At 45.3% G+C, this 23,797-nt stretch overlaps 1 protein-coding gene across 1 annotated transcript in view; it reads left to right on the forward strand.

Moving 5' to 3' along the window:
* Window positions 1–627: 627 nt before the first annotated feature.
* T265_09117 (hypothetical protein) overlaps window positions 628–23,797 on the forward strand; it is a gene marked incomplete at both ends in the record, with an annotated part of 47,460 nt that continues 24,290 nt past the window's right edge. The window contains 4 exons of the mRNA XM_009175108.1: window positions 628–1,448; window positions 11,046–11,211; window positions 15,872–16,285; window positions 23,248–23,780. Of these exons, the coding sequence (XP_009173372.1) occupies window positions 628–1,448; window positions 11,046–11,211; window positions 15,872–16,285; window positions 23,248–23,780 (1,934 nt within the window). The remainder of the gene's footprint in view (window positions 1,449–11,045; window positions 11,212–15,871; window positions 16,286–23,247; window positions 23,781–23,797) is intronic.

Raw genomic sequence — 23,797 nt, forward strand, 5'->3', positions numbered from 1 at the left:
CCCGGCGAGGACATAGTAAGAAAATCTTCAAGCTCAGGGCACACACATTAATCAGACAAATTTTTTTCATTTCCGGTAGTAGCTGCGTGGAATGCCTCTCTCCGACGGTTGTACACGCTCCTTCTATAACCCAATTGAAAGCGCTATTATACATCTATTTATGCGAATCCTCGCGCTGGCAAGCATACTGCCCCGCGCTGAGAACATAAAGAGCAGTTTACACCATTTTTTCACTTGTGCCTTTCAGATGAACGACAGCCACTGACCGACAAGGACAAAACCGACCCAGGAAACTTGGGCAGAAGCCTCGATCCTGTGTATCAATCTGTGAATCCGTGAAAATCCTAGCCATGGTACTGAAACCTACAGATAGGCAGTAAGTATTGGATATCTACTTTTGTGTTGAATTTGCTTGTCAAAGTCTCGGCGGAATATGGTCCCAAAACTCAAACCCGTGATGATCTGATTTTGAGCCTCAACGACCTTAACGTTTTACTGTATAGTTATTTACACCCGGGTTTTCAAACAGTGTTGTCACGTGTTTTTCGTCCCCGTTTCGCACTACATCAGGTTTCTGTGAAATTTCCTCCAGTTATCTGACTGTATATAAAAATAAAGTGTCGCTTAATGAAGGACCTTGATGTACCGACAGTGTCTGTCATTGGTTATATTGGGTCAGGAATTGGCCGAGTACATGTAGGAAAATCGTGTTTGATACACCGGTTCCTCTCAAAAACTCCCTATTGTGAGGATCAGCTGTCCGTCATTAGCCACTCCGAGTTCGACGGTGAAGTCGTCGGTGGAGAACACTGGTTGTACTGGGGTGAAGCAAACCTTGAGATAGGTGTTCGTCCAATCAGTTTGCGCATTGTTGAACACTGTGAATTTGTGGATGATCATCTTTTCCTTCCCATATCCGTCACAATCCCTTATTCTCACCGGTGCTTATCTAGAGAACTGCATGTAAGATGTAGAAAGTCGGCCTATGTTTGCAAAGCTCAGCTGAGCGACGAGGCTTCCTTCTCCAGTGTGTACCTTCTTCCAGGTAAAGTGCGCATCTCTGTGTTTTTGTTTGTTTACGACACAACGCTGTGTGGAACAGCAGCATCCCAGCAAGCGAGCTTTCTGAAGCACGTACTCCGTGAGTTGTGCTCAATCAACTTTCCTCTTGTGATTGCAACATCTAAATGCGATACGGAAGCATCCCCCGAGGCCTTGACCTATTTGGAAGAATCCCTCGGAAGTGCCAAGAAACGCTGGATCAAACGACGATTTGCCGTCGTTGAGACTTCGGCAAAGCTCAACATTAATGTGCAAACGCCATTTCAGTATGCAGGCTTACTTTCCTATGGACTGCTACCAGAGATTAAGCTTGGCCGAAAGTCACATGTCAGCAAGCTCGACCAGCACCTAGGAAGGCTCACTTTCAAAAGCAAAACCACATTGCAGTGAGTTAAATTGCTTAACTCGAATTTATTCTACTTAGTTTGTTTTATAATTCTACTACCCATATATTTTCCCATATCAGTGTTTAACGCTAGCGTTCTTTCGAGACGTCATTATAATTTCAACGTTTAAGGTTTTCGTGGAATGAATTACTGTTATCTACCAGACTTAAACAGGAAAAATTGGGCTTGTTACGAAATTGCACCACAGTCCTCATGCCCTAATTAAGAAATGACTATTCGCTTTCAACCTAACATTCTGCAAGATGTTGCCTTCCAAAGCACATCCAGCAAGTTAACTGGGAACCCACTAATGGCAAATGGAAACATCTCAAAAAATTTTCAGTTAGGTTTGAATTTGCGACTCTTGCTTGGTTTGTCACCACAGTTTCTCAGTGAACTTTTAATGCTGGTAGATTTGGTTCTTATCCTATATCAACAAACCTTTAGGTGGACAAGAGTGATTCCACGTAACTAATGACGATGATTAAACCACTATATTGTGTAACGGTGTAACGGTTCATAATATTCCACATCCAACACAGCTACACCGGTTAGTGTGCGTGTGACACTTACATAGCCTTTCACACCAAGTTAATCAATAGTTATTATTCTCTGGTAACCCCGACTGCGGTCTGGAACATGTGACAAATTGCTCCCAAAGAAATAAAACCTCTGCGGTTAGCCTTCTGAGCCAAACGCTTTGGCTGATGACTGCAGTAGTCCTCCCGTACAGGTCTGAACGCTCTAACAACATCCCATCCTATGTGCATCTGTGACTCATATTTACAAACAACCACAAGCCACATCGGATGTCGCGTGGCACCATCAACTTCATACTGACGCCTTTCTGCCTCCTCCTTCATCTGTTCCTTGTCTCCTCATTTCTTTGCAAGTGACATCTTCATGAGTCTTAAGTTCTTAAGCACCGAATAACAGGTTTGCCGCCCATAGTCACGAACACTTAAATCATTCTTCAAACCCAGACGCTCAGTTCGTTTGATAGTCCTTAGTGTTCACGCTCTGAAGCAAGTTGGAAACACACTGCTCTTGTCTAATACTCGCTCCTATTGATGCATGCTACTTCCCTGAGTGTAGGATTCAAGACTCACGTACAGTTGTTGAAATGATTCCCTCACTGGTTTCTTCCCGCTTCTGATCACGCACCAACTCTGATCCAGAAACCACTGCAGTCGGTCCCGTCGGACTGTATATCGTTTTAAGCCATCAAACTCAAGGGTGTCTGACTGGATAGTAGACCCTGTGGTTCGTTTGGCGACATCTGTGTTCGTGATAATCGCTGTTCATTGCATCAGCCTGCCCCCTAACAGATTGTAACTCACATCTTTAATAAGGCGGCCTGGGCTCTCATACTCTTGTGGTTGCCAAGGTCATGACTGCAATGCGGAGGCCCTCGAGGGTAATCGTCTACTGGAATCGAGACTCAGGGACAGCTGCGAATGGCTATTGCAATCATGTGCTGGTTACAGTCCTTTCAAATGGATAGCGTGCGAATTTACTGGCCGGAAGGTCCGTGGTTCGAACCCGACCTCTGCCACTCGACTTGCCCTGTCTAGGCTTGGGCGACCTGGCAGTATCCCAGTCCTCGTGCCTCCTTCGTGTGGCATGGCAGCTAGGCCCCGAAAAGGTGCTACAGTTGAGCGATTTTTATTATTATTCATTATTTTGCAGTCCGTTCCTGTGCATACTCACTTGCGAAACAACCGGAGCCACTTGGTCACATGGCGCTCACATCGTATGAGTCAACCTCCAGTATGGACAAACCACATCGTCATGAACTGTGAGTGGTGTGGATCAGTTGCCGGTTTTCCCTCGTTCGGGATTTTCATCGTGCACTTGTCCGTTACTGCTTCTCAGTGCGACTTTCGCGGATTGCCAAGATTCGAACATCTTACCTGTCTTTCGAATCGTAATGTGAAGTAAACTTATAAAAGCTGTCCAATGAATCCCTATTTGAGCAACAAATTCCCAAGGTGGCCATTACTAGAAAGCAATTTCTAAAACCTACAAAGGTACCGGGTGCTCTGCTTGTGGAATACCCGTCAGCATCCCACGAGTCTTCGGAAAACTTCCGGGCCGCTGTCCATCTTCTAGGGGTTTGGAAGGTACGCGCCTTTGATGATTCTCATCGAACACGAAACATATGTACCGTACCCTTAGGTTGTTAGTCACTGCACAATTAAGTCACGATAATTCAGTTTAAACGATGTTAGTCCGCAGCGTGCCTTATGATTCGAACAGCGACATCTCCACTTCTACCTTGGAAACCAAGTTACTTAAAATAAGTTTGGATATTGGCCTCGCCCTCAGTTGTGCCCTGACGAACGATGCGCATTAAACTCACGAATGTTGATTTGTGACCCTCTCTACGTTGATTCATCATCAGGTTCTTTGCTTATAAAGTCTTATCGGTAAGTTCTGATATTTCATAGTGGTGGCAATGTAGTTGGTGTTTTTCATAGAAAGTTGCTGACTTCTCAGTAATCTCGTTATGCACACTTGGAGTTTGTTCTCCCGAAGGAGGGATTCGCTTCCGAAGAAAGCCTCCTGAGAGAACTACTGTACACACAACACCGTAGATCACTTACCTGTCTGTTACAACAGACTTTTTAACCCAATTCTACGCGAAACCATCTTTTGACTGTCAGAAGCGGTCAGACCGAGTGACCTTATGAAAAATTGTCGCCTCATACTTTGCAGAACGACTGACGACGCAGCATTCAATTTCGTAAGTTCAGATGCTAGTTTTTAGCCCTAAAGCAGGATTAGGGTGCGTTCAACAGTTTAAACTCGTCGTCGCCAACCAGACAACTCACCCCATCATATCACCAATACGAGCGATAGTAAAAACTGCCGGCGCCTAACTGCTACAAAACCACTAGAGCGTGGAACGGAAGGGGAATTTGTCTATGGAAAACTATCAAGAGCAAGGTACCTACCCCTTGAAATATCATCCAGATAGACTCCGAACATCATACCGAAATAACAGGCTACCAGTTGGGTTGATCCAACATCCTTTGTGGACCTCGCTCGACATGGGACCACCACAATTACAAGCAAACTATGAGCTAAGAAATGACAACATGCTCGCCACTGAGGCCGGTTACGCACCATGTCCTGTGAGGAAGGTCCAACGAGCAAGGCTCGAAGGTACTACAGTACTCAGCTTGACGGTCGTCACCTTGATTTCGCGTTCCCAAATCATGGCCTGTCCTTTGCGGACGTTTTACCAACGAGTTTTGGAGTTGAAAACAGTAATTTCTCTGGTCGATGGCGATTAGGACAGGTCCAAACCATCGTGACCGAATGCGTTTCGTTTGTGGCTGTAATGATTCAGGTTAGTCACCAAATGCCTCCTTACGCACCGTTTCGCTGTGACCGTGCTGCAGTCAGCTAACGCCTGGTGTACTGCAAAGACACCGATAACCAAACGCTTGAATCCGTCTGGTGTCCTCTCACCAAAGGGGACAAATTTTACAACCATACAGTAGGACTGCTTCTGCAATTACCTTGTATACACGACATTCCGACCTCAGTGAAATTTGTTTCTGACGCCATAATTGATGAATTCTGGCAAATGCAGTCCGTGTTTTGATAATGCATTGGCTTCCGTGGTTATGGTTCAGCCATAACGTATGCAGTTATCCAGATAAATAAACCTGTTTACAGTATCTAGCTTCTGTAACTGAAGTTTCGGAGGAACATAAGGGAGCTCAAAATCCTGCAATTTTAAAGTGAAAAACGTATACCAAAACTAGGAACCACTTCCGAAATTGTCTAGACTAGATTGGTTATCGACAAATTACAACACAATAACTTACGCGTAGTCCAAGTCCAGCAGTCTTCCCTTAGATGTCATTTCGATACCGAGAGCTTGTATCTCTTGAAGTGTGCATTCACTAATAATATCGATGGTAAAATCGAGCACGAATGGAGAGGGAAAGGAAGGTAAACGTTGCCGACTGTCATTAGTTGTAGGGAAATTCTTGGACAATTCGCTGTATATTCCTACATGACCAGAAGCATTCTTCTTTGGCCAAGTACATGTAGAAGAACTAACTTATCTGCAGGATTGAAGACTCATCTGAAGTCGAAGGAAAACCGCAATTGGTGACTGGCGGTATGTGTTGCGCTGCTCAAGCACTTGACATTATATGAAGATGTGGACGAAACCCTTCTTGCTGTTCCAGCATATGTCTCACGCATCGGGGCTGGGCGCGTTTGATATCCACAAACGACGTGTCAGACTGACCCCCATTATTGGACCGGTCGCTTCATATGCCATTGTTTAATAGAGGCGAGGACTCATCCGTCCCAATAGTCTGACAGGGGTTGTCAAATGGGTCCAAATAACGTAGAACATGAATATGCAACACCTTTCCAACTGTCAGATGAAAAGCTCGCTTGCCGAGCTTACCTGGAAAACTCAATGAGTCCACATCACACTGGAGCATCGTCAGAACCAGCGTATATTCCAGACTGATCAGCAGTCGAATATTGAGCCTCGACACTGATAGATAACGGCTGCATGCTCGATTTGGCTCCACGGTTATTCATCAGTAGGGTTCGCGAGGTTGCATAACGACATCTACTGCGCCCAAACGCAGTACTGCCGGGGAACAGCTGGTGGTCAGCACAGAGTTCTAGAAGACGTTGATCATCCCACTTACCCATTAGGTCTAACCTAAACTTACCATCAAGTCACGCCTCGTATGAACTGATGCACCCTACGTGCGTCCATATCTGAGCTCTTCGTGGCGAATAAGAGTATACTCAATTCCCGATAGAAGCCCCACAGAGAGAATGCTAAAGTTGGTTGATGCATAAGCAGGAAGAATAAACATGTGGCGGTTAGTGTTTCTGCCGGTGCGAACAAATACGCAGGTGACTGTTTTCAGGTAACTAATCAAGTGAAAACTCACTTCAAGAGCTCAGATCTGTACCAAGAAAGATGCAACCAGCTGCTTTAGGCATACTATCATCTTGAGTTCGCGACCGATAGCGTAATTAATGTACTTGGATCTTTTATTCGGGTTTCGAAAAAGCAGCAAACTTCTATCAATAAATTATCAAGAGTGCGTGGAAGAGCTTTCTGAAAGGTATGGACAATATAGCCTGAAAAATACCTGATTAATGAAGCTGGGAGAGCAGATGTGAGCAGTTGTATGTGGTTGGTCAGTCCCATCGGCATCTGACTGACGTACCTACAGCTGAACTTTACGGAAGCATGATCAAATACGGGGTAGTTAAGATAGATTAATAAAAAAGATTGGGACGTCATCAGTCGCATGTTTTCGTGTATCCACCGTGCTGTGTGTAGCGATTAAGGCAACCCGACTGATATCACTACTTGGCGATCGATGTGGCCTGAAGTTACGTTTGCTTTTTGTAGCCGGTTGTTGTTGTGGGTACTGTAGGTGTGCCCATAACTTGGCAAGATAACATAGTCTCTGGCTCAATGATCTGACTACAAGGCAGCGGTGGTTGGCGTTAGACTAAAACGGCAGTCTAACTTTCAAGTAAAAGGTTGCCACACTCGTTATAAAGCCCACCCAAGGGGACGACTTGCTTAAAACGTTCTCACCACCCATCCCGGCCTACATAGGTATTCTTCTCTGAGTTTCGATTTTGTTTGATAAAGACCACCCATTGGTAGTCACACTGGTAAATTCCCAGTATCGCCAAACTAAGTGCCTAAAAAACTGGTTGAACCCCGAAGGGCTAAGATTAATTGTCCAGGGGGCGAGATAGTTCAAGTGGTTAGAGCGCGAATTTACTGACCCGGAGGTCCGTGGTTCGAACCCCACCTCTGCCTCTCAAATTCCCCTGTCTAGGCTTGGGCAACCTGACAGTATCCCACCCCTCGTGCTTCCTTCGGGTGGCATGGCAGCTAGGCACCGAAAGGGCGCTACAGCTGAACGATTATTATTATTAAGATTAATTGATACGTTTTAAATAATAGAATGGACTTCGTGTTGTTTATGTTGATTGTATTGTACAGTTACCTCCGAACGTGAAGACAGTTTCGAATTCGGTAGATGCTGGCTTACAGTAAAGCTCTCCCGTTGAGTTTACGACCAACGGACCTCCTTGGTAGACTTCGGGAACATCGGAATCTGAAACCACTGACAAAGTGAGAAAACCTTCCTTAGTTGGCATAACGGATGGCTTCCTCCCTAACGTATATAAACTTAATGCATAGCGCGTGATGACCGACTGTCTTCGTGGATCTTCCACCGTGGGCCATGTAAGGTTTCTTGGTAATTTGTTACGGGTACTGTCTCCAGACTCACTCGGAAACCTGGTCAGTGAGCAGCCAAAATAATAATGTACACTGCTAGTACTAAAAAACTCGCACATTTTTTACACTTCACAGATAGACGTTTTAGAGGCTTCTAATTGTCTCATAATGAGTGTCTTACATCCGACAGCTAATGAGAAAGGAGTACATTATTCCGCCAACACTCATGGGAAAAAGAAACCTGATGGAAAATGGACATATGTATGAACCATTTGCATTGACTTTTCCCTCAATCCCCAGCCATCCACACTAACCTACGTAAACTTTGACTCACGTTCAGTTGAGATAGATTACCATGACTTGTCCTCCACCTGCTCTCAACTCCACCAACCAGGCAAGTTACTCATTTGACATAAAGAGTCCTTCGTGCCGATAAAAAACCCGTCCAGGCACTGGGAAGTAAGATCCGCCAAGCCAACACTTTTAACGTATAAGGTAAAAAGGTATATGCTCAAGTGGTAGGGTTTGAAAAATGACTGAAGATTATAATCTTCACTCACTAAATGTGATACTAAGTCGAAGTGTTCCCATGCATCGCTCATTCGCTGAGATGCAGGAAAAATCTTCAGGGTTTACCGTGTAAGTTACTGGATTTTACAGACGTAGGCAAAAATAATCTATTGTAAGAAGTCTTTCTATGTAAAAGAATCCAAGATTACTTCATCGCAAAGTGATGCTGAGGAAAAGTTGAAGCAGACAGACACAAGGCGGGTTAAGAACCAATAATATCCTAGATACGGACTGAATACTCGCGTGAACCTGAACAGAGGGCTCTGACGAATAGACATCTGTGGGCGCTGATTAACACACTTTGTTCGTAATTGCCGTGATCTTCAACACCACAATATTTGGTTTGATTCCATGGCCTTTTACTGTTATGCACTATTCATTTATCGTTCTCGCCCTCATATGAGCGTCTACTTTTGACGCTTCACCCCATTTTTTCTTGTTTTCGTAGCTAGTGATTCTGCAGGATTTCTCGGAGTTTTCCGCAAACCACTCATCGATCAACAAACTAACATGTCGTGTACCATTTAGGACCTCTGTTCTTCCCACCAAATTGCCCGACTTACTACCCCAACGATTAAGCTGAAATGTTGAGTTTAAAGTTGTAGCTAAAAACTTTCCAACCAAACGCCTTTGTTAGACAAGTGGTACTTATGAAAATATTTTCTACTCATTGATGGTAAGGTAGCTTCCAGCTACTTGGTGGATGCTTTTGTGGATCAAAGGTTTAACTCATTTCAGCAGTGAATCACTGCAAACTTTTTCAATATCTCAGATCCGAGAAGTAAGCTTTGTTGATAGATGAACATTTTGTGAACCGCGCGCACGAGCAAGGCATATTGATTTTGTCTCAGCTACCAGTACACTGAACGGATCTGAGACTGATCAACTGTATGGGATTGATCATTTTTCGTGCTCCTTGACGTGATCTTCATCACGACTCACGAAATCAACGCTAGCCCTTTTCCATCTACTACCTTGTGTTAGTATATAACAGTGATTTTTATCAACGGTATCCACCGATATCCGTCAGTTCACTGGCATTAGTGCACTTCATCGCTGATTGCTGATCTCTCCAGATTATCGACTACCATATAGCCAAACACCATGGCATTCAACGCCTCTGAACATCAGTATCTCCCTCCACATTTTATTACTTTGTCCGTCTTTCATTCCTCGTTGACCCAAACTGTTTCGGACCTCACTTCACTATTCTAGCTCTGAAATTTTTAAGCAAACAGGCATAAAACTGTTTCTTTATAACCTCCCACTCGAGTTCGTAGGTCCTAATGTAAACCATGTTGATTACATCACACATTTTCATGCAGTCCCTGACCATGGGGCTATCCTTGACTGTAAACCATCTATCTATATGACGAGATGGTTCAGTGGTTAGAGCTCGAATTTACTGCCCAGAGGGTCCGTGGTTCGAACCCGACCTCTGCCTCTCGACTTTCCCTGTCTAGATTTGGGCAACTTGGCAGTATCATATCCCTCGTGCTTTCTTCGGGTGGTATGGCAGTTAGGCACCGAAAGAGTACTAAAAGCTGAATGATGAAAACTATCTATCGCTTAATGGAAAGGCAATCGCATATCTGGGGAATTTTCCTTCAGTAGGCCACTTTGAGATGGATGAGGGTCAATTCCAAAGAAGCGTTCAGGGGTTTGGATGATATTTTTTTGAGTGAGCGCTTCACATGACTGGTGAACTTATATTGCTGATTGTTTGGGGTGTCATGCCTTTCTTGACCGTAGGCAGGAACCCAGTAAAACATCTGTGGCGGTCCGTTCATGCTATCGCATTGTTATCCATTAGATGAATGCTGTAGCGCACAGTTGGGTATCATCCGCGGTTCCCAATACCCTTGGTAACCTGATTCCTATCCAAAACTGCCAATATCCTTGGCGACTTCTCATCGTCTGTTGCTTTCTAACGGTTCAGTAATATAATCATTTTCATCTTGCTTCTAGATTGCACCATGTTGACTCAACCAACCGTAATCTTTTGCAACATTACTCTAGGGTCATTTCGACCTACTGAACATTCAACTCAATCCCGAAGTAACCTTGAAGAGTTGTGTCCGTGGAGGTAACAGAGTAGACGATTATGGGATTCTTCCATAATCACCGGTAGAGAAAACCCACGGTATGTGCCATGAACGACCGATGCATTCTTTCGTCTGACTAACTCACTTTCAAGGTGACGTCATAACTGACGAGACGAATTCCACCGCAGTGAATGAAAATCTAGCTCACAAACTCGCTTATGCTGGTCTCCCTCGGTCGTCTAGCGGAACGGTAGCTGACCAGTCCGTTCTTAATATTCAAACACAGCGTTTTCAAAAGAGTTTCTTTTTGACCTTACTATTATTCCACAGACCTTAAAACACTTGATCACGGGTATTTTCGGTAGAATAACTCTGAAGCCTAAAAGGTGATATGCAAATCTAGAGAGCGTGACAAGGAAACCAAGTTACTCGGCTGTCTCTTACAGGCTTGATGGTGGTGAGAATCACCAGACGTACATTTGTACCACAGGCGTTCCACTCTACTTAGCTGTTGCGTGTTGCATAAAACAATTATAGTATATATGTATATACTCAATTGGTCCGTTTTGTTTGCGAATTCTGTGGGAAGACTGATGATGCTGGCAGTTCATTTTTGGTTTCCCCCTGTTTGGAACTAAAGTAGGTGTGTCATCCGCTTTACCGATGTATTAGTTACACCATGCCCCCTCTCATAACCCCTCACTTTCTACTTGTGGCACGCAGGGCTTCCTTCAAGTACAACGGATTTCACAATGGGTCGACCAGACCAGGCCTCAGTCCATCGTACTTTATTGATCCCGCGGACTCGTATTCAGTAGCCTATGCAGAGCAACAGCGGAAACAACAGCATCAAAATGGAAACAATCTAACGGCAAATGTTCGATTTCAGGTTAGTTTCCTACTAGTCGCAGTCAAGTGGGAAACGTTGTAAAAACTCGATTTTGGTACATTCTTAGCCCGGAACAGCTTATTTTCTTTGCAAATCTTATCATTATCTATCGACCAAAGCTCAAACCTTGGTGGAGGACAGTGAACCATGATCTTGGAAGACAGCTCGGTTGGTTGTGAGTTATAAGTTGTGTTGAAATGATTAGTCCACTTTCTTTTCTTTCCCAGTTAACTAGCGAAACGTGCAGACAGCACAGTATTTCCGTCTATAAGAAACAGCCTCGATGGGCACTGTTTTATCACGTAACTGTGTTGCTTATTGGAAAGATGTCCATATAACGCCATCAGGACGATGCGCCAATCCTCCGATACTAAAAAAGCCAACGCTTTCTGGTTTGTAACAAAGATTTTGTAAAAAGAAAATATTGAGTTGTGCGCGCGTGAATTCGCAAAGTTATCAATTATCCCAGCGAACGAAGATGCCTCTACGGAAAAGTTTTCGATATTTTCCGATCATTGTTGTGCTTCCAAAACAGTCTAAGGTTTCTTTCCTTTTTTTCTCTCAATCCAATCCATCCGCAAGGTTTCTGCATCACTGTTATCGCCGAGCAATTTTCTGTGATAAAGTATTCTACCACAACCGTGGAAGACATACTCCCACGCTGCTTCCGAAACCACCGGAGACGTTCGCCCTCTCCTAATGTCTAAAACGAGACACAGCTGTGGACTCTGACATCTCCTAGGTTGCCGGAAGCCAGCTTTTCCATCTAGACGTGAAATCCACTGTAGTAGAAAAAGGCGAGCAACGTGCCTATCACTTTTACATTGTTATGTTCGCCCATGAAGCGCAGCAGGTATCAAGACAAGTTTCTCTGGTTTAGTGGTTTGAGGAGACTGCTAGGATTCGGCGATGATTTTAGTTACATACGTGCGTTGTTTGTAGCTGCTAAACGGAGCTGAACTTAGGTGAGAGAATCACCAGCATTGTGTGTGTTGTAGCCATATCGGATTGCATACTTCAGTTGTTCAGCAGTGAAGGAACCCTTTTTGTTTTTGGTCCTTTCCTCGGTTGTTCGACAACGATGTCTCTTTGTTAGCTTCCTATGTCGTGACTGAAACTCTGGTTTCCGAGACAACCCGCCTTGCCTTGTGATCAGTGGAGCTAGCTTTTTTCTTCAGCACTATTGCAGCATACGTTTTTTTCACTAGTTCACTAACTCGCTTTCCTAATTCGATGATACATGGCCTTTACCTGGTTTCAAACGATAAAAGGGGGGTCGTTTGCGTTGAAAAGGTAGATCTCGCACGAGGTTCTACCAGACATCGACACTTTTCTCAGTACCTTCGGCTGCTGTTTCACTCAAGTTGCTCAGTCGCTGAACTTCGCACAAGGAAGCATTGTTGGCTTCCGAAACAACCTACCAGCCCGACCATTTTCTTTTCATATATTGTCCTTATTTCATCGTTGTTTACTTGGAAGTATCTCGTTTCGAAGAGTCGTGCCATAATTATGGTGAAACACCACGTTTATTGATAGTACCTCGTTCGAACCCGAGCACTAGATTAGGTATTCGAGATAAGCCCAACTTCCTATCTCCTTTGGATATCCGTCCGTCTGTTCGTCCACGATGTATTAGGTTGGAAATGTTTAATCCTATGAATTCGAGATTCATCAACTTGTCGATTTGATGAACCAATGGGGAATTCATCTCAGGTATCCAAGTGCTAAAGACTCCTAGTTGAATGTTAGGTTTTGGATACAATTCTTTTGGGGATTTGAACCGAGATGAAGAAGTTGCACGGCATTTGTCAGCTTCCGGTTATGGACCAGCTTCACTTGCAGGACGAAATGCATCTAGAAAACATTGGGACAAATTGTATCACCTGGAAGGTCATAAGTACACGCACTTGATGCCTCCATTGAAACCATTTCGTTTCTGGAGCCATTTTATTCATTCCCAATCTAAAGTGCAAGAACATCGTGGTCATAAGAGTTCAAATGCCTTGCAAGATTGCCTTCGAATCATGACCGTCTTCTCGGTATCTGAGCAAGCGGTTCGACTGTTTATCCCTAGGTAGCTCCTTTAGTTCTGAGTCGGTATGTATATCGGTTTAAGCTCCGACTTGTTGAGTTCTGGTTGTTCCCCCCAACTGAACGGGTGATTCAAAGAGAAGTTTTAATTCTGAATCATAATCCAGTCACTTGGAAGAGATTGCAGTTAGCGAAGTCGTAATGATAGAATCTGAAGAGCTGCAGTGTTCACCAAAGGTACATATAGGGCACTCAGCCATTGATATGCGCATATGGAGGCATGTAGCACACGCGAATGAGATATGGATCAAATACCTGGCCGTTTGCTCTATCTCTTTACCGAAGGTCTGATCGGACCATCTCACACTAGTCAACCCGGTTTTGTCAACAGGTGTGTGTTCTAATGACCCACGGGTGAATCACATCGCAGGAGAATTCTAGTCCTTTCGACCACGTATTCGAGGGTCTAGTCGCTGCCTACGTGAACTCATACCTCGTGACGGCATTAGGCTGTGTGCAGTTCGAACTGCTACTCCCAAGAAAAATGGTGCATACTTGTTGTCTGGACCAGGCCTGTCTATCCAACCTTGTAAGTCGGCTGGGTGTGGCTCGGTTGTCGCTAAATGATGTCCACCATATCGATGTGGCGCTGTGTTCGTTGCAGCCTACTCACTCACATGCGTGAACCAATCGACCGTCAGTGCAACAGAACCACAGAGTGCGTCGCAACGACAGCCGATGAAAAAATTTCTGCAAGCCGACGTGGGTGTCACGTACCACATAGTGATATTGATACATAAAGTTTACCGCTTTCTTGTAAAGACACCCAGCAAATGGCCCTACACACTCACAGTGGTATAGCAAACCAGCTATCATCAGCGAGTGACATTTTGGTCATCCTAGTCAGTGTCTTGTGCACTTGTGCACCACACAATCCGAGTGGCCAACGCTAGCGCCATTTGTTACTTCTTCTGTTTCATGTCACCTGAGATCCTTAAACGTGCTACTTCACCTCACAGTAGATACTCTATTAGGTCGCATTTTTCGGACCTTTAGCGAGCAAGCTTCAAGTAGAACATAAGGTTGACGGAAACTCAGGAACTGCGCCTACCTGATGAGCCCCAAGAAGGGCGAAACCGGTCGTGGGCTGTCGATGGATTTTCAGCAACCTTATGAGTAGCGTATTACGAATATATACGTGTCGCGATATCTCGAATATCGTAGCGACTGAAACATGAGCGGCCTGATGCAGCACATTCAGTTGCCTGGTAGCACCACAAACGAGAGATTCAGCTGGGTCCCAGGTGAGTCTCTCGCAAAACTAAATTAGTTTGCAAATGAGTGTATTTCGCTAACCCGTTGGCATACAGAATAGGTGTTCTCTAGTTGACAGTTAGACTGTGCGGCACGTGTTACCGGTAGAGTGACAATTATCAATTTAATAATTGAGTTTTGTCCGACCCACTAGAAATTCTTTGTGAAGTTCCCACTGATCCTCAAAGCTCATCCACTGCGACCTTCAATGTGTACAAAGAAGCACTTGATTTCACTCCGTTAAGTTCTCAACCCTGGAATTCGTGGGCACTGCGATCTTTCGTTACACCCCTCCGTCTGCAGAAGCTAATAAACCCTTGGCTCTGGACCTCATTTTGTGTTTTATTGAAGCAAGTGACAAACCCACTCTCACCACGTTGCACTGGCGTGACAGCTATGCCATGATGAATTAGACCCAGCTACTGCCGGGCCGTTCACCGGTATGCATTCAAAAATGTGTCGAGGTTTGTGACCCTCTCTCCAAGTGGCTACTCCACTGGATGCCATCATATCATGTGAAACGGTGTCTCTGACATGCTCTAAAGCTTTCATGCAGTGTAGCGTCCTGACCGCCATTTGCAATTTGTTCGAATATGTCCCTCATGGGAACGGCAGTGGTGTTCGCTGGTTTTGGGCGATATTTACAAACCCACATGCTCTCAAACTGTGAACCTCCTTTTCCCCGGCACTGCCATGCCCAGTTGGTATTTCATGAAGGACCCAGTTGCCAGCGCGGAATCCCCGACATACTGACAACACAACACCCTGACCCTCCTCAATTCGTGCGCAACGGCCACTGGAAATGTTTAGATCAGTATAAATGCGGAACTATTATCCGTTTATTCTGGGATTTCTTGGTTTGTGGACTGTACATGAGTTGTCGGAACTCGCATAACAGGTTGCAAGGGTCTGTTTGTCACGCCATTTACAAGGAGCAGAGTAGTTTACCTTATGGGCTTTTCACTAGCTCATCCCTTGAATCTCCTTCCATTCTTCTTAGTTGATCATTTTTGGATCAATACCAATTGACCACCGTGTGAAACTTCACTAAGCCATGTTCTTGCACATGTTTACGCACGTTCGTCGACGGTGACTGATAGCCAATGTCATGTCAACGCAAAGAACCTGCTGTTCCAAACTGGTTGATAAGCAAATGATTAAGTGTACGCAAGAACATGTCATGCAGTCTCTACGATATGTACAGTCGTCGCCAACTTAAATCTTGGATTCTAAAGTACAATGCTTGATGATTCCCCACTATTTGTCTCCATTTTGATGAGTAACTTATCCAAAGTCCTTTTCCGTTTTTACTCAGCCCCCGAGGCGCTCTGTGATTCCATTCTCTCCTAACCACATCCACTTGGTAAATTCGGATTGTCCACAGGACCTCAGTAGACCCCTCACATATTCTTACGGACGTGGAGAAGCTCTCACTAGAAAATATTGCCAGCGATCTCCTTTCGATGAATCCATTTCCACACTACCTACTCCTCCTCCTGTATTGCTTTCCAGTCCAATAAGCACCGGTCCATTTGATCTCACCAGTTGTCCTTCATTTTTCACTTCCTCGGACGGTCAACAACCAGCGCTACCATATCATCCCGCTCCGACACAGCCTGTAGCAGTCCATCCTCTTGTGAGAATTTACGTCCACGGAGAACCTGTCACCGTACACCATGTGATCCAATCCTTGCGCGCAGCTTGCCCGTTTGATCAATGCCATACTAAGGTGAGTATTGTTCGTTTGTTATCCATGTCTGGAACGTGTCCCTCAATCGTTCGCTCACCCGTAGTCCGGTTCATCTGTTTTCTCCTATTAGTTTATTAACCCTGAGCTCTCCGTCAACATAATATATTTGTATAAACCTAGCCAGCAGGTCAAAAAGTGCTTGCTGTGTAGCCTTTTCGAGAATAGTAGAGGTCGATGCTCTCGTTCGAACTCAGATTCTTATTTTCTGCTGTTCATTGTTGTGTGGATTCTCTCATTTTTCCCGCGCTTGCATAGTACCGATCGTCATTATCAGAGTAGTATCAGTATTGCCAATGATGTTTCACTGCCTTAAATGGAAATGATGAGGAGACAAACCGTGAGTGGTAACGGAGACATTAACCTCCAAAGCGATCGTGCCAGTAACATCCAAACACTTCGTAATCTCTTTTAAACCCGACTGCTGAGTCACACATTGTTCACCCTGCAGCTTGCGCCATTCTGATTTAGACACGGAGACCAGTACTCGTCTTGGTAGCCGATGTTTCAGCATTCCTAGCCCCGCAGTGGATTTTGGTGGATGTTCTCCGCAACTGAAATAAAAAGTAGTAGAAGTAATAGTGACACCCATTTGGAAATCACTGGCACATCAATTAGGTCGGAAAAGAGGTTCTACCAACTCTTGATTGGATTCCTCGTTTATGTCGTGGGTCATTAATGAATTTCCCTCAGTACGTGCTACACAACCAAGAACCCGCTTTTCAAACATGTTCCCGTCGAAGATCCAGCGCTCAGAGGAGGTTGGCTGGGTAGAAGTCCTGGCACCACGTACTGCTTGGGATATCTTACTCCAGTGGCGTGTAATATCTGATATCGGACCAACGGGCAGGCATTGAATGTGAGGTTTCTTAAACGCCTAATTTCGGGGTCCTTGAGCTCCTGAATCACTGAACGAGATAGACATGAAACGTGCAGTGAGAAGTAACCACTGACGAGTGCATGCTCGGAGTCCACACGGATATTCCAGGAAGAGCGGCAGGCAGTGATATCCCCTCGCCACCGGTAACTTATGGCAATGTGATTGATTTTGGTTCGCGGCTAGTTCATTGGTGATCCCCACAAAGTCAGACGATTTCAGCTGTCACGTAACCTGGTACTGTGGAGAAAGACGCTGCCGTCAACAGCATCTTCAACAAGCTCTCCCCATCTTCCATGTATCACCTGTTCAATTCAAGATGACCACCTAAATGCCCTAGAAGTTCCGGGTCTGTCTGCCTGGGCGTTCGTGTAACCAACAACCACATCGGTGTCTGAACCTTCAGCCCGTTGTAAAAGAACACCTGGTGCGTTATGAGAACTGTCTTTGGCCAATTCAGAGCTGCAGTCTGTCAGAGTGTAAGCAAATACAACAAACGGAGAACGGTGTACCTTTATTTCTCGAGGTCCATTCACCGATTTCGCCAAAATTGTCGCGCAGAGGTGGTCAGTCAGGTAAAGATGTGGAACTCACCTCAGTGTGTCTAGCCTCAGCGGTCTCCGCATCACAAGATGTGCGCAGCTGGATGCAGAATAAAAACGATCGGGCAGTCAATTCAGTTGCTGTGCTTGTGTCCTGGATTCCTGTTTCTGACAGCCAGCGTACATCAATACAGAGGCAATCCAGTGTACGAGCAAAAGCCGCTCTTGTCTTGCTTGCTTGAGTGTGTAAACATTGAAGATAGGCAAGTCGTCTGGCTTTCAAGGTTTGAAAACTGACTTCAGTATGTTTACGGTTGTTACTGAAGACGGACACGCATAACCTACAACTGAGCGTGGTGCATAGCGAACAAATCTGTCAGTCCTAGTGCTCGAACTTGCAGAGACACTACCTAGAATAGGATTGTGTGGGAGAAAGAAGGAAATGGTAGCATTTTCATGGTTGAATACGAGGTGTAGGTACTGCCACAGCGCTCTCGCCTGAACAGGATGGTGATTAGGGCCATCAACCAAAACCTTTGTTTCAAAAGCCTGATCTCAGGACAACAGGTGGGCACCATTACAGTAGTACAAGTTTTTTTAAGGAACCAGTCGCCGTACATTTTCCAACCTCCAACGTGGAGGCTCAGGAAGGCGTACTTGTCAGATCTCTGTCCATTAACCAACCTGGTATAAGAAATTCTGCGGGCGTCTAATTTCAACCCTGCAGTATAACTCAATGGGTCATGGAAGTACACAAACTGCCACACTAGGATGAACTTCAGTTTCTTTCCAACGGGATTTTGCACCAAGGTCCATACTGTCCTTTGTCCGTTGGACTCAGTATTGCGAAGACCAGTTCCACTTACGGCTGAGCAACGTGGCCCCTACGCTCACAGGATTTCTGGAGACTGGCAGTTCTTTATCAATAATGCTTTCGATGATTACTGAAAGCATGCCGCGTGGAAAAATTGTCCGGGAACATGATCATGATCTACCGCACCCCTATTTCAGCTCCTCCAATGATCACGCCAACAGTGGTTTGGACGCCTATGGCACAATAAAGTTACCACACCAATCGTGACCTCACATCATCCTAATGAAGGTGTTGTTGGCTTAGTGGTGAATCAGATCCAGGTTGAAATGAGCGAAGCATGACCCACATTATCTACGTAGTCCGACATCGGGGCCATCATTGGTCGGTGATTTGTATGGATGTGACAGCCACCCACCGCTTTTAGAGTGGCCCTTATCCTAGACATTTCTGAAGCTAACTCGTTCCGCTTCGCCTAGAACCAAAAAATTAGTACAAATTGATATCAGAGGGATAGCTTCTTCTCCTTCAGCGTAATTTCTAGCATAGGATTGCTGTGCTGGTCTGTCCCCGGACAATACATGGAACTTCATGCTTGTCTCTTCAGTTTCTCGCATCCGGTTCGCACTTTTCTAGATTTATTTCACCGCATGAATCAATCCATACTCAGTGTGACGCACTTTTTACACTCCGGTTTGTATTCTGGAAGACATCCCGTTCTGTCAGCTGTTCAGGATCACTTATTTTGCAGCCGATATGCACCACTATGACCTTGCACCAGAGTGCGCTGTAGAGAACTATAAGGTCGATATGAGGTCCATAAGCAGTTCAAAAACACCAGCTGACGTGTCACTGTGGCACAGTATTTTACAGCGTACGTGTCAAACAGTCTCTCTATTGGTAACTTCATTCGAACCATGGGTTCGATTTGACAAACGCCTACTGGGTATTTTGATCTAATTAATCACCCGTGCTCGGTTTAGACTGTCAGTTTTGATTATCCTTCTATACGAGTTTTATGGCTTATAAGCCATTGTTTAACCCCTTCCGTCAAGATTAATATGGTCGCTGATCTGTTTACCGTGTCCATGCAACGATGGATACCAGATTTCATTTAGTCCCTAGTCTTATTTAAGCCATTTCCCACTTCCTTTTCCAATCAAGTCGGATTAAGCAGACTGATTGGCTCGGCACTTCGGTTTTTACTCACTATTCGAACCTAATCACATTTCCTGCATCGGATCTGTTTTGCTCTTCGTTGTAGCTAATTTTCAATCAGGCAAAAACAAACTCAGGAAAATGAGTTACCTAATCCAACCCTTTTACTTGGTCCAGTAGAAATTGAGCAATCCCCAAAATACACCTGTTACTAGCGGCTTGCCACAATTTACTAAACCGTTCAGTTATCCACATGGCATAACTTTGGTGCATTGAGCTGGTGAAGTTACGGTAATATGGTTGCCCATTTCGGCTCGCTTTTGGTTGCGTAATTCTGTTGATCCGGAAGCCGATGCCGCTGGTTCTCTTGTTGTAAGCGACGGAGCGACGGGTCTCTGGTTGATGGTCCCCTTCCTGCAGTTCTTTTGGCAGCGCCTTTGAGAGCGTCCCGTAAACGCACCTACATGCATTGCCTGCTCATCGTACCTGCTTACGCCCCAGCGGACTGTAGCTGTAATACATTCAAAGGCAGTTTTTACGACGCTATGAACCCCTTGCTGTGGTGGGCTAAGAACTCAAATAATATTGTGGCCGCCGGGGATATGAATGTGCAAGTAGGTAGACATAGCGCTGCTGAGGCTCAATTAGGTGGTTGTCTGGGGCTGGAATCGAGACGCCCGGATAACGGTGAACGCCTGCTGTTGTCATGTGCCCAACACCAGCTGTTTCTCTGCAGTACTAACTTCCGAAACAACAGAAGTCTCCTTGCCATCTGGCACTCCCGCACTCAAACTGACCTGCAACACAGATAGGCCATCCCTCAGACCCTGATGTGAAAAAAGTCTATCAGAACCACCTACTGAAGATGTCTTCTGATGCTGTCCTCAAGATGCTAGACGTTTCGCTTGCGGAGTAGTTCAACTTCCGAGTTCACTTCCGAGACCAATTCAACTGGCCACCTGCAGTCACTCAACCGAATTCCAGGCCGGCAACCCAGCCCCTGGACAATGAACTTGGAAATCTTGATGACCTCGAAAATGAGTGTATGCCTTTTGTCCCTCAAGCCTCACCGAGCTGCTGGTCCTGATGTAGGTGAAGCTGAAATTCTCAGTCGGTGGTTGCCCCTATCTGGGAGAAAAAGACCGTCTCAACTAACTCGGATGAGTCGATAATGGTGCCCATTTTCAGAACGAGTGCTCACAGTGAGTGCGACAACCACAGAGGAATGAGCTTGACTCCGTCATGACTAGACTCTTTGTATCCCTTATCGTACACTGTCTTACATATGCGCGTGAAGAGAGGATTCGATAACAACAGAAACATAGCGGTGGAATCTAAAGTTTGTCATACTGAGGCGGTACATCCCAGCCTTGTACATTCCAATCCCATCATCTCTCCAGTTCGAAAAACCGCGTCCACCTTAGTCTCCGTTATTCTCCCCAGCTCCCGTATCTATTAGCTGCGATGACTCATTAGTGCCCTTGATTGTCAAATGTTTCTTCCAAAACATTAGTCACGATTAGATCGCATCCGTTTCGGTGTTAAGACACTACTCGTGTCAGTTAGAAAGACTTCACTGCTTGGAGTAGAATGGAGACGACGTTTAGAAAAGTTATTCGTTAATCTGGTTGCTTCACATATCCTGTTGCGCTGGGAATTTTCCTTGTATCAGGGGTAATTTGAGCTCTTATGAGTAAACAGCCAACCCCATTACGCGTGGTAAGCTGTCCATCCTCTTCAGACATTAGCGTTGGGTGTGGTAGGGATGGTGGCAAACTGTGATGCACAGAGCAGACGTACATTGAAGCTAATTCAGGTGAGCAGACGCACTGTCCATCTTCTGTACCGACATACCGGTAGCTCAACTACGAGTTTCTATGATTAGGGATATATTAGTTATTAAGACGCAAACCTCTAATTCTCAGGTCCATGGCTAGAACCATTTGCCTTTCTGTCTGCCCAGACTTTAGTAGCCTGGCAGTAGGTCAGTACTCGTGCCTTTCTGTGCTTGGATAGCAGTTATGCACCAACGGCACTGAACTATTTGCTTGAATTTTGTTGACGCCCTATCTCATCTCAGTATATCGCTCGTTCGTGTGTTGCCATCACACAGTTGACCGTCGCTCGTTAGCTTCGTCCAACAATCATCTGCATACTCTGGAGCAAAGTAAACATGGTTGCTATCATAATCTACTCCAAATCTATTTCATAACTTACTCTACAATAAGTGTCCAACACTCCTCTTACGTTTTTCTCGCTATGTAAATGATAGGGTGATTTCATCATAATTCTGTGTAAACTTACTACGTTCTCGATACGGAGACCACCCCAAGTGACTCCTTTCATTGTGCGCCCATCTGGGTGACCGGTGAGGGTGTGCTTGGTGAGCGATTGCAGCGCATGTTGCGCTGCTCGTGAAACGAGTGCTTAGGTACTCAAACTGTCACGAAGAGACTGGACCTTACAGGGGTGTGGCGATTTGTGTACCTCGGAGACCCATTGAGCTATACTGGGGGGTGTCCGCGCGACATTCACAGAGTCTCACATACCAGGTTGGTCAATGGTTAGAGGTCTGACGAACACAGTTGGAACATGTGTGGCGACGTGTTCCATAAAAATGGTAATGTGCTTCCGTTTCCAGCCAAATACCGCTGCCTTGCGCTTAGGATTTTGAGCCAAAGGCTGTGGATGAGGACCATAATTGTCCTCCTGTCTAGGTGTGGGCGCTCTGGCACTATCCCAGCCCTCGTGCAACCATGACCTAAGTACGACGGTGAAGCATCAGGCCAACACTGATGTTGCTGTCTATGATGATGATGATGATGATGATGATGATGATGATGATGATGATGATGATGATGATGAGGTACTCAAAAAGGGACTGTCTCATCACTGCTCGTTTCGTGCAAGACAGTGTATTGATCTTACCTCAGGAAAGGTCCCTTCACTGGGAATCTGATGGTGTTTTTCACTACATACACGATAGGTGGGACCTTGCAGTTAGTGTCGGGTCTCAGTCTAGATATTCCAGGATTGGCCTCTTGGCCTTCAGGAATGCCTTGAGTATACCGAGGAAAACTTTAATCACGACCATTCATCCGTACAGCGGTTTCAGATGCGTCGCTCAATGTAGGACCCGATATTTCATGTATTATGCGACCGACGTATGCTGGATGACTTGGAGTAACGACCTCCCCGGAACGTAACATTTTACCTACCCTCCATGAACCCCAACTTCGTTTCGCGTGTAAATCAACTTCACCAGGCATTCTCTTTACATTAACACAATCGGTCAATTTTGTTCTGACTCCGACAACATGTGGTTTGACATGGCCCGCGCCCAACCAGGTAAGTTAACCGGAACACACTAGGCTTTTGGCATCAGTCCAACCTACCCTCTATCAGCTTATGTGATTAGATTACGGTATCATTCGTTCGTTCTCATGTGTTTTCCGACGACAACCTGTGTTGTTTTATGGACGTTACAAGCATGATTATATGTCTCACTCATTTTGTTCGAGTATGATATGAAGTAGGTTCCTGTCATTCATTTCAGAACGGTGATTTATACCGCGTTTGGATTCTGCCTGCGTCGTCCGTCTGCAGTACATCTGCGGAACTGGATAGATTTGCACACAATGAAAGATTATCATCTAATCGATCTCTGTCCCCCGTTGATCGTCCTTTCTTCATGTCAGTCCCTCCTGAACCGACGTTCCTATCCAAATCGCACGTTTCGGCCTTCTCTGCTCCCTCTAACAGTCCGAACGACGAAAATGGGGTTGATGGAGCAGGATTTCGTGACAGCCAAACCACCCAGACAAGTCTACCTTCCACATCGGCTTCTGAGAGTATGCACTCCAACGAAGCCGCCGAATTGGAAGGCTCCCATAGTTCTGAACACTCAGCCGTTCATCAGTTGTGTCTTCACTTGCTGGTTTACAGTTCGCTGGTCGAATTAGAGAAACACACAGTTAATCGTGTCACTTTTGAATGTTCGTACCATGTGATCGGCTGCTTTCCACGTACGAATTCGGTAGATACGAACATGGTGGATTTGCTTTCAAATGGTCTCATCCTTTCCTCGCAGTGAGTAATTTCTACAT

The sequence above is a fragment of the Opisthorchis viverrini genome, assembly GCF_000715545.1.
Source record: "Opisthorchis viverrini unplaced genomic scaffold opera_v5_257, whole genome shotgun sequence".
NCBI classification, from domain to species: Eukaryota; Metazoa; Platyhelminthes; class Trematoda; order Opisthorchiida; family Opisthorchiidae; genus Opisthorchis; species Opisthorchis viverrini.